The following is a 12,476-nucleotide window of genomic DNA, read 5'->3' as shown; positions in this document are numbered from 1 at the left end:
TCATCTTTTTTTGGATTGGATCAAAAAATCTATAGCCAAATTGATCTTGGCCATAGCCAATGAGTACACATTGTCGTGTCTTGACATCAAGCTTAGACCTCTCATCCTTAGGAGTATGCACGAAGGCTTTACAACCAAACACCCGCAAATGATCATAGGAAACATCATTTCCTAACCATACTCTTTCTGGAGTATCATACTGTAGAGGAACACAAGGTGAACGATTTATAAGATGAACTGCTGTAAGAAGAGCTTCACCCCAAAATCTTTTAGACAACTTTGCATGTGAGAGTAAACATCTGACTCTCTCCATCAAAGTTCTGTTCATCCTCTCAGCCAAACCATTCAATTGCGGCATCTTGGGAGGTGTTGTTTGATGTCGAATACCATGCTCTTTGCAGAAAGCATCAAATGGCCCAGTGTATTCTCCATCATTATCTGTTCTGATGCACTTCAGCTTCTTGCCTGTTTGTCGCTCAACCAAGTTTAGAAATTGTTTAAAAACATCTAAAACTTGATCTTTAGACTTCAAAGTGTACACCCAGGTCTTCCTAGAATGGTCATCGATAAATGTTACGAAGTATCGATTTCCACCATATGACATCGTCAATGGTCCACATAGATCTGAATGTACCAGATCTAACACATTCTTCATTCTGGAAGGCTGAGAAATCTTGAAAGCTACTCTATTCTGCTTTCCTGCCATACAATCAGAACATTTCTCTAAATTGACTTTATCCAATCCAGATAGCATGTTGTTTTTAACCAGAGTTGTCATTCCTTTCTCACTCATGTGGCCTAGTCGTTTATGCCACAATTCAACTGTACTGTCATCCTCTGTTATAGTTAAAGTATCTCGAGACAGCTTTGGATCTTTCTTTCCATGGGCTACCACCATGGAACCTTTTGTGAGCTTCCAATGACCATTTCTGAAGGTGCTACAGAAATTTTCAGCATCAAGTCTGCCAACCGAGATTAAATTAGAATGCATGCCTGGTACATGCACGACATCTTTTAAAATTAATCTCGAACCATTTTCTGTCTCCAGACAAATATCTCCCTTACCGACGACTTTCAACAGTTTGCCGTCTGCTATCTTGACCACACCTAGATTGTCTGGTGTGTAAGATGAAAAATTTTCTCTCCGGGATGTTGCATGAAGTGTAGCCCCACTATCAATTACCCAACTGGTCTCTTGGGTTGCAAGATTGATAGTGTCTTCAATGAACAGTTGGAACTCAGCAATGACGTTAGCTTCATCATCACTGCTCTCTTCTTTCTTTGCTTTGTCTTTGATCTTCTCCTGATCACTTTTGAACTTCCGGCAATACCTTTTAATGTGCCCCTTCTTCCCACAATGATGGCACACGGTATTGGCAAATTTGTTTGATTTACCCCTGCTCTTATCTCTTGTATTTGAACTTCTAGATTGGCTCCTCCCTCTGGGCTGGTTATTTCTTTTAGCATCTGCTAAAAAAATGTCTGACTGAGATGAAGAAGGATTCCGTGCTTTACGTCTCATTTCTTCATTCAAAACAGCATTTTTAACAAATTCCCAGCTAACTCCACTATGTGGTGTAGAGTTTGTTATTGATATCTTCAGAGTCTCCCAAGACTTTGGTAAGGAGGCAAGCACCATAAGGCCGAGGATTTTATCATCAAATTTTATGCCCATATTTGACAGCTGGTGAATAGTCGCCTGCATTTCACTCAAGTGATCTGCTACAGAAGTACCTTCTTGGTATTTGAAATTCATCAACTTTGTCAAATAAAATAATTGGTTGTTGCCGGATTTTGAGGCATATAGCTGTTCAAGCTTGTCCCATAATGTTATGGCGTGAGTCTCGTTATAGATGTGATTGTATACATTATCATCGACAAATTGTCGAATATAACCACAAACTTGTTCATGCTCGAAAGCCCATTCTTCATCAGTCTTGTCTTCCGGTTTGCTTGAACCAAACACGGGTAGATGCATTTTGGTTACCATAAGGAGATCTCTCATTTTATTTCTCCATATATGGTAATTTGCGCCATTTAGACTGATCATTTTGCTCGTTCTAGCTTCCATGACTTTTGAGTGAATAGTAACCGTATATGAAAATAGTACTATACGTGAATAGTACCTGTATGTGTGAATAGTACTATACGTGAATAGTACCTGTATGCATGAATAGTACTATACGAGAATAAGCCCAGCAACAGTAATGCTAATAGTAACTATTCACCATCAACCACGAGTTACTATTTTACTATTCATCACTAAGTCGATTTTGCAACGTCTTTCCGAGCGGACTGCACCAACGGACTCGTCGTAATTTTCTCTTCTTCGTGGTATATTTTTTTTCAAAATATATCCACGGATCCGGTACTGCTATCTGACCGGCTGAACCAGGCTCTGATACCACTTGTTAGGATACCGGCAATAAAATTACGAAAATAATTAAGCAGCGGAAATATTAAAATGGGACACACAGAAATTTATGTGGTTCACCCTCAACTGTTTAGGGCTACATCCACGGGACCAACTCCGAATATTTCTTCCACTATTAAAAATAGTAGGTACACAAAGAGAGTAATACAAAAATAGTGGCACTCACAAGTGTTTCCCAAAAAAAAACCCCCTAATAATCTTCACTATTTTCTAAACCCTTAGTTTTAAGAACCCTCTTAAAACTAAAATAACTCTCTACCGTTCTCTCAGTTGGTATATATGCAATGAGGAAAATCCTCTCCTATTTATAGGAGAGGAAGACGCGTATAAAACGCATTTTCTACTATTTTTTTTTTTTTTATTTAAGCATGTGAGTCTTACTCGAGTAGGCACCAACACCACCAACCAAAGAATTTGTGGGTAAACTTGTGAGTCCTACTTAAGTAGGTAACGACACTACCAACAAAGAATTTGTGGGTCCCACTTGAGTGGGCACACCACCACCAACATACATGAAAAAGATTGATACCATCTACAAGCAAAAGGAAAAGTTATCTCCTTCTTAACCCAACTGATAGAATGGGAAGCAATGTGCATTAGTTTCTAGACTAGAATATATCTTTCTATCATTATTATTTTTCCATTGCTTGTTTTTCTGCGTGAAAAATGCATAGATGTGATAAATATAGTTCTTTTTTTATTGTTATCAATTTTTACCAGAATGAACATAATCAGAGACAGGAAGACAGTAATAATCTTCGAAATCATCAATCAATTGAACATTCACATAAGTCAGCTCAAGCACCAAAAAGTAGCCACTACAAGTCAAATAAACATACTTGAGCAATGAATTCTCCATCCTGGAGTTTCTAAACCCCGATTTCCCAACAACGACTCTTTGAAGAAAAAATAGAAAAATAAAGCCAACAAGAATCTAGAGGGAGAAACAGCCAGCAAATTCCAGAGAGAGGAACAAAAACCAAAGAGAGAGAGAGAGAGAGAGAGAGAGAGAGAGAGAGTGTTTCTCTGTTTATCTGTGGTTTATCGGCATTAATGGTGAAAGGTAAAAAGGAGAAGAAATCGAGCGAAGAGAGCGTTAAGCTATTTGTAGGTCAAGTGCCAAAGCACATGACGGAATTTCACAGCATCGTCCTTGCTTTCATAGAATTTAAACAAACTATTGCTGACGCCTAAAGACTCGAGATGCGCATTATGGCTAAGAATCAAAAACCCCAGTTTCAATTCCGCGAAAAACTACAAATACCTTGGCTTTCTTCTCCAATGGATTCATGTCACTATAACAACTCTTCTTTTCAGTGGTGCCAGTGGAAGAAGATGAGAGCCTTTGTTTGGTGAAAAGGTTTTGGGGGTTAGGGATGTGACAGAAGAGAGAGTGCTTAAAGCAACCTATAAAAAAAAAAGTTTATTTGGGACCTGTGGTTTTGTTAATTTACTATTGTTAAAACAGGAGAGAGAGAATAATTTTCAAATTTAAACTTTCAGTCACAAAAAAAAAAAAAAAAATGTTAAGGGCAATATGGACATTTTATATTTAGAGATTCTTATTGATTCTTGTTATGCCAGGCTCAACATAAGCCATTTAGTATTGCTCTATAAAATAATAAAAAAAGGAAAAGAATAGAGAGATAATGGAGAGAAAAATACGAGCATCGTTATTCGAGCATCATTATTATTGATGACAAACCATATATATATATAGTACCCTGATTGAAAAAATAAACTCCTGCACAAATTAGGAAGATGGACTTCTAGTACATATAGGATATTCTTTGCTTTCACAACAATTATTATTTGAGAACATATTTTACAATACTAGGAATATGTGTATTTATAAAGTAATCATCCCAATCAATAGACTTGACATCGAAAAAAAAGTTGTTTGTCTCCGTACCATTATCTTTAGCTATTCCTAGTAACTTATTTGTGTTCGAGTCATCAAAACTGCAAAATAAGAAAAAGGAAGATTCAAATTTAATAATCTAAGTATTTATTTTGGAAAACAATATAATTTCTAGTATATATTGAGCAACAATTACATACATTCCATGAAAAAATAGGTATGGTTGGTACAGCTCAACTAAGCGCATCACACGTTTGATTTTTCTGTTGAGATTATTATATGTGCCTTGAAAATAATCGCAAGATATTGTGTTTGCCAATTTTAGTACCTGCAAGAATTTTTTTGAAAAGAAAAATTAATTAGCATAAATACAATAGAAAGAGATTAACATTGTTTGCCTTTGATCAATTTTTAGACTACCTTTCGTGTTTCGTAAATCATATTCACGTGTTACAATTCATTTTGACATGTTTAACGGGCTTGCAAATTTCAAAGCTCAAATTTCACTTGTTTATTAAACAAACGCAATAATAAGCAAGCTCGAGTTCAGAATATTAAGTTTATGAAATGAACTCAAATAAGCATTTTTTTTAACCTAAATCTTGATCAATTCACGAACAATTTAAATTATTTACGATTCAAAAAATAATTAGTCAAAATTATTATAGAATAAACCCCTTTTTTTTTAAAAAAAAAAAATAGCACGCTAACAAGAAAATTAACAAATGCATGATTATTTAACTAGAGAGGAGAATTGTGAACTTACCTTTAACAAAGGCAAATAACGAATTGCTATATATCTATGAAAGTTAGCCATAGTGGTCAAAATTGTAGGTTTGGCAACCTTGACTGGCTTCCCGTTTTGGAGGATCCATGGTTTGCTTGTGAAGTAAAAGTACAAGTAATCTCTAAAATTAGAATATCTTATAGGATTTCCTATTGATGATCCTATATGATAAACTACTTGACAAGGTTGATTATTTGCATGAACTATCATGGCTGCTATTATTGTGTTCACCACTATGTCTGCTGGTATCTGCATATACTAAATCCAATTAGTTCTTGAAAACATTTAACGCTTAATATTTTTTATTAATTAGATTCAAATTTTTTTTTAATTCTTTTTCTTTGTTTTCAATATCTACTTTGATCAATATTTATGCAAAGCAAAATCTAGTTAAAAAAAAAAAATTGAAATGCTTTTTGTGAAAAGGATTTTTAAAGAAAAATTTTAAAATCATTTGATATACTAATTAAAATCTACAGTATAAATATTTTGTCTTCATTTTATCATGTTAATAGCTATTTGCTGAATAATATCGAAAATATAAGAAGATATATTTGTTTTCTTTTGCTCACCACATCAACTATTGCTGTAAGATCAGCAACAAAGAACGACATTTTTCCACTGCCATAACCAACAATCAAGGCATCGATGGTTCTGCAACCACGCAGATATGTATAATTAATCATTCTTTCGTATGTAAAAAAATGAAAGAATATTATAAACGAATGCTATGATTATATATAAATGAATACTAATACAAGTTCAAGAAAATTCATTAATTATCTTGAATATATTTTTGATAATTACCTTACACCTTCAATCCAACCAGGAAAAGGTTCTCTCCAAGTACTAGTAACCATGGTTGGACGTACGATCACCATTGGCAGATTTTCCTTCAAATGTCCTACAATCATTTCTCCCATTGCCTTGGTAAATACATATGTGTTTGGCCATCCATAGGTTTTTGCTCTAACATAATAACAATTTAAAGCTAAGTTAGTATATATAAATTGCACACTCATTAGCAATGGCGGATCTAAAAATATTTTTATCCGGAGTTAATATATAATCTTTTAGAAAAGAAAGGTCAAAGACATAAATAAATTGAAATTTATTGATAAATTTAAATAAATTACATATATTTAATAGAAAAATTCAAAAAAGAAACATTTCATGTTGTAGATCCGCCATTGCTCATTAGTAGCTTCATGTCCTTAATTAATAATCCTCATTTTATGACGTAGATCCGCCATTACTTACTGTTTTAGTCACTCTCAACTGTTTTATTAGCATTTCATCAAAGTTAGAGAGATTAACATTTAATAATCCTCTATCCCAAACTAGTATAAATATTACACCGTCGAATACTATAAATAATAGGGATAATATTTTCACTTGATCATAACACTACATCAGAAAAAAAAAAAAAAAAAAAAAAGCTAAGTAAAATTAATTGTAAATTACCTTTCAATCCCCATATCTATCATAGCCTTTTTAATATTTGCTTCTGTAGCTCCCTCACGTTGAAGTTGATTTAATTTTCTATCAATCAATTTCTTCTCTTCCACAATATTTAATCCTAAGACACCATTGAGTGCCTCTCCCAATTGATATGGTTTCTCCATTATAAGCCCTGAACTTTCCCCACAAACATACGCTGCAAAAACACAAAAACCTCTTGATTTTGGGTAAACTATGTCAATCATTGTTAACTTGCACTAGTTAATTCCATCATTCATACAATTTATATAATCAGTAAAAATTAAATTAAATTAATTTTTTTATTTTTTATTCTGAAATTATTTTCTGAAAGAAACCCACTAGATTGTGTAATGTGATTTATTTTCAGGCGTCATTCAAATTCATTTTTAGTTTTAATAAAAATCGAATTGACCTAATTAACCAAATGAGTTTGGTTCTATTTTTTATACCAACCTGTAGATACATGAATAAGCAATTTCAGTTTGAGGCAATTTTTGGCAAAGCACAAAACATTCTTAGCTCCCAATGTATTGGTACCAAGTGCAACATCATATCTGTACCACAAAAGTTAATTATTCAAAAGTGAAAAATGTTAAATAATAAGATAAAATAATAATTAAAGTGAATATCAACAAATTAATTACCTCTCATCAAATCTGGTGGTGGCTGCAAAATTAAGGATAAAATCCAAATCATTAATCATTTCTTCTCTCAGGGAAGAGTCTTTCGCCCCCAAGTCCTCATAACTGACATCGCCAGGGACAATAGCAATCTTTTTTGCGATAATAGAATTTAGATTCGCACCCAATTTTTCCTTTACGACCCTAAACAAGTCCTTCCCTATCACCTATAATGTGAAAGTGAAAGTTCATGTGGACTATAGAAAGAAATGATTGATAATGCTGCTCGTGAGTTGCTAGAATGAAAATAACTCCGTACATTATGTTGATAATATGACTGTTAAAAAATGAATCTCATGTCTAAAGAACATGTTAGATAGTATTATATAATTCAAATCCTTTGCTTAAAAAATAATAAATACCTTATGTTGCACAGAAATAGGAACGTGGAAGCGTGGAAATGTGGAAATGTAGAAATGTGAAAACAGACACAGGGAACAGTATTTTAAAAATATAGAGATGGAAACGCGGAGAAACACATAAAAATGAAAAATATAGAGTTATATTTATAAATACAAAAAGTAAATTATTATAAACCATTAAATATATTCAACAAGTCAAGTCTAATCAATATTTAATCATATCCAAAAAAATTACAAGTTTCATACTCATAAAAGTACATGTTTTATGAATTTGTATTTATTTTAGTTAGAGAAATGAGTTTTTAAGTTTACGGAAACGTATTAAGAGAGGAAACGTTACAGAAACAGTCTCAAAGAGTTTTCAATTGTATTTTCATATAGGAAACGTTTTTCAAAATGTGGAAACGTCAGTCAAAGGAAGTTTCCCTGCAACATAGTAAATACCTCATTATAGAATCGTTGATTTACAGAAGAAGTATCTGCAGCTCTTAAAAGAAGATAAAGCTTCTTGACATTTGGTTGTACCCTTAATAGCTTCTCCAAGAACACTACATTTAATTAGACCAAGAAAATAATTAAAATTGAAGCATTTCTGGTTCCACTTTCTGCATTGAGGAGGAGGAAGAGAACTTACCTTTTGCAAGAAATCCGGTTGCCCCAGTGACTAAAACAGTCTTATGCTCAAGAAACTGAGTAATCTTTTCCAACTCCATTGCTGTGCAAAACTATGATTAGTTGTGCTCTGTTGGATAACTATACCCAAGAACGTACCGTTCATGCATATATATAGTAGTTTTATGTAACTACTTCTTCAGGTTACTAAAATAATTTGTTGAAAATCATTAATGATACTAACACCACGTATAGACCTAGGGGCATCATGGACCCAAATTTTCAAAAATTTAATTATGTTTTTCTATATATTTTATTTGTATTTTTAAAAATATAGATATATTGGCGTGTTAATCTATTTTTAATTTCTTTTTTAATGGCCCTTTTCATTCTATATTTGCAGTAACGATTTCAATGGCCTTTTTGATTGCAAGACACATTTAAAAAAGGGTTACAAATTAGAGATAAAGATAATTAGCTTATTGGAAATAAAGATGGTAATTTGTTTTATCATAAATAACTGCATATAGATAAAAGTTTTACCTTTTAATATTTCATATAGATAATATATAATAAATATCATTTTTAATTTGGCGTAATGACAAAAAAATCCTGAATTTTAAAATTTTTATCAAATTTAGTCAATTCTTTTAATTTTATCAATCGATACCACATACTAATTAATCTCTATCAATTCTAGCCTCATACTAATTAATCTCTATCGATTCCTGACTCCGTTAGCTAGCTATCCATTCAAATTAAATTGATGTATCTGTTAACTTTTAACAAATGGAGCCCACAAACACTGAATCAGCGCTGACTAAGCATTGCAGCTCATATAAAGAAATTAAAAAACATAGAGAACGAGCAAAAGCACAAAGCTGTAATTATCAATAGCTAAAAGCAAAAGCCGTTTTCACTGTCTTCTTCTCCACTGCCGGCACCGGGACTGGCGTTAGCACCTCAACCGCCTCCTTTACCTTCTTATCTACCACCATTATAGGATCCTAATTTACAAATTAAAAATACATAAACTTTTAAATACTTAGATTTACAAAACAAAATAACAAAAACAATTAAAGCTTTCTTCTTTTTCTTTTAGTCGAACCAGAACCAAATAAATATAATATCCTTAATTAATTTTTATCAGTCCGATTCATTCGATTCTCATCATCGGGATCAAATGCTTAAGCTATGGGTGAATGCTTGCAAGTGAAGGAGAAACAAGAATGGGAAGAGAAATTGGGATTTCCAAACCAAAAAAAAAAAAAGGAGATAAAAGAGAAACTCAACAATTTGTAGCTTTTGTTGTAGTTTCCAGTGAATTGCCTTTTATGGTTTGAGATCAAGAGACGAAGACAGGATGCTGAGAGCAAGGGAGGAGATGAGGAAACTGCATTAGCTTCCCTTTGATGAAAACAACCAATTGACTGTGTCTCAAATGGTTGGTTGGCCGGGAAGTTCCTTTTGTTGACGGAGATGGCATCTTTTCCCCTTTTTGTGTTTGAGTCTGATGCTAATAGTAATAAAAATAATAAAAATCTACCCTAATTAAAATAATAAAAATCAGGTTTTTTTCCTTTTTTAAATCCACATGTAAATATGACTTGACAGTAACATGACATCTCTTAAGCCCCATTTTTATAACATAACGGCCACCTGAACACAAATTGAATGAAAGACAAATGAAGGCTAAAACTGATATAGAAAAATAAATATGTTACACTGATTGATAAAACTAAAAGAATAGGTTAAATTTGAAAAAATATTAAAGTTCAGGCTTTTTTTATCATTATGCCTTTTAATTTAAATCTATATTCTATATAAATGCGGAAATATAGGGGAATAATGAGATTTCCAAGAGTGTATTTGATAAAATTTGAATATCCTAAAATAACCCTTGATCGTGATCAATTAAAAATTATATTTTATTAATTTATTGGATATAATTTATTAAAATTAATTTTTAAATAAATACATATAAATAATTAAGCATTTCAAAATTTTAAATTTTATTTTTTAAAAATTTATTTTTAAATAAATATATATAATAATGAGATATTTGAAAATATTTTACAAAATTTAGAAATATGGTTAAATGACAATTTTATTCATATAATTTTTCTATTATGCCCATTTAAATAATACATAAGCAATTATTATATTGGAATAATAAATAAGAATTAATAAAGGTTATTGAAAATAAAATAAAATTCAGTAAAGGTATAATAGACAATTCAAAGATTAACTATAATGCAAAAAAAAGAAAGTGGACTACATATTGAGACAAACCAAAAAAAAAAGATGGACTATTTTTTTGCAATAAAGAGAGTATATTTTTTATATAATATTCTTTTTTTTCCTTATATTTGTACAATTTGATTGGATATACTTTTTTTAAAATAAATTTTTAAATAGAATATACATAATTAAACGCGCAAAATTTTAAATTTTTACTTTTAAAATTATTTTTAAATGAAATGAATATATGTATGTATGTGACGACAAACAATCGGAAATCTTAATTTTTAAAATATATATAATATTGTAGAATTGTACATATACAGTTATAATGAATTTTAGATAAATGGCGATATAAATTTGAACGTGTAGACAACAGTTGATATCGTTTATTATCTCAACCAACACCTTGTTAGTTGTTTTATTAACTAAACATTATACTCACATTAATCTCATATGAAATTTTTTGTTTTAACATTATAAAAATCTAAAAAATACAGGAAAAAATTTATAATCAATATTTAATATTAAAAAATAAAAACGAGTATAAATAGTAAGTAAAAGTGAGCAATGACATAAAATATTAAATGAGTATGAATAATGAGTATAGTCAACGTATATCCCGCGTTATAAAAAGACTACTACTTATAAGTGGTTCAATTATTAAAAAAAAAAAAAAGAACATACTCAAAAATTCTTTAAAAAATAGAATGCTAAATAAAGATAATGATAAATCAACTTTTTATTTGTTTGACCTTAAATAGATTTAGATTTGTCTGTACATGATAATAATATATAAAATTGCTTCTGAATTTTTATGGCACTTTAATGTTTTCGACAGACCAATTATGTCCATGAATTTGCAATATTTATTGATAACCATGCGCCGTGAGGTTGATGTGGGTGTAATTTTTAGTAATAATAATTTATGGAAAAAAATTATTTAGACTAAATATATGCTTTATGGATCAAACTAATGAAATTAAAGATTTTTATTGAAATAATGGTATTTCTGACCATACACTTGGAAAAAAAAAAGATAAAGTTGGAATACTTTTTAAAAAATTTTTAAGCTCCGTTTGTTTTCGTAAAATAACTGGCAAGATAATATTTTCCACAATTTTCAGTTGTTTGGGGCATTTAGGAAAATAAGTCAAAGAAAAATATTTTCCACGTCAAAGGAAAACTATGTCATCTTTAAGAAAAATGACTTCCCATTTGCAAGAGAGGAAAACATTTTTCGGATATTGATAAATTTATTATAACTTTATAAATTCATATTTTTTTAATTTATTAATCACCGGTGGCCACTACCACCAGTCACTGTTCACCACCCGTCACCGGCCACTATCAGCCACCATCAACAAGCACCAACGACTTTCATAATTTACTATTTTTCGCAGTTTTTCTCGTATTTAACAATAAAATTTTTAAAATACGAAATTTTTAATTTTTTAAACTAATTTTCAATATTACAACCAAACAACGGAAAATAAGTCATTTCAAAAATATTTATTTTCCGGAAACAAACAGAGCCTTAGTTTCATTAGTTTGATTCATAAGTGGAGTCATAGATCTGGTTTAAGCAAGTTTTTCAATAATTTCTAGAAAGTCATGATTACTTGAAAGTGCCTAGTTATAATAAAAATTGAACATGATAAGTCTCTCAAAAATTTTAGGGTGGGTTTACTTATAAAAAACAGTTTCCTGTTTTCTATTTTCTGTTTTTTAAGAAAATATTTTTTTTAGAAAATAAAAACTAAAAAACAGAAAATAAAAAATGCGTTTAGTTGGTAATAATATAATATCATAATTTAATTTAACTTCACAAACATTATTCATAAATTTTATAATTAAAAGAAATAAAATGTTATAAAATAAATTTAAAAATTTTTATGTAAAGGCTTTTGAATTTTTATTATCGATTATTTATAATAATGATATCATTTTTTATCATTTTGTAAATTTTTTTAAAAATAAAGACTGTATTTATAATAATAAAATGTTTTATTTATTA

The 12,476-nt window shown here is 30.5% G+C and overlaps 1 protein-coding gene across 2 annotated transcripts; it reads right to left on the bottom strand.

Annotated features, from left to right (window-relative positions):
* Positions 1-4,084: 4,084 nt before the first annotated feature.
* LOC105629794 (fatty acyl-CoA reductase 3-like) lies at positions 4,085-8,412 on the bottom strand. 2 transcript variants are annotated; one of them, XM_089724553.1, is made up of 10 exons: positions 8,241-8,412; positions 8,051-8,154; positions 7,209-7,411; positions 7,018-7,118; positions 6,547-6,739; positions 5,890-6,051; positions 5,655-5,736; positions 5,062-5,331; positions 4,496-4,623; positions 4,085-4,396 (listed from the first exon to the last, which is right to left on the bottom strand). In XM_089724553.1, exons 1-10 carry the CDS (start codon positions 8,317-8,319, stop codon positions 4,243-4,245), a joined length of 1,476 nt encoding a protein of 491 aa, XP_089580679.1. In that variant the 5' UTR covers positions 8,320-8,412; the 3' UTR covers positions 4,085-4,242. The 2 variants fall into 2 exon arrangements, with proteins under 2 accessions (XP_089580679.1, XP_089580680.1); XM_089724554.1 differs by lacking the exon at positions 5,062-5,331 and having other exon boundaries at positions 8,241-8,401.
* Between the last annotated feature and the right edge of the window lie 4,064 nt (positions 8,413-12,476).

Source organism: Jatropha curcas, chromosome 7 (genome assembly GCF_041381405.1).
Source record: "Jatropha curcas cultivar XTBG-Jc1 chromosome 7, XTBG_Jcur_1.0, whole genome shotgun sequence".
NCBI classification, from domain to species: Eukaryota; Viridiplantae; Streptophyta; class Magnoliopsida; order Malpighiales; family Euphorbiaceae; genus Jatropha; species Jatropha curcas.
The sequence above is the reverse complement of the archived record's forward strand: the minus strand, read 5'-3'. Positions and strand labels throughout refer to the sequence as shown.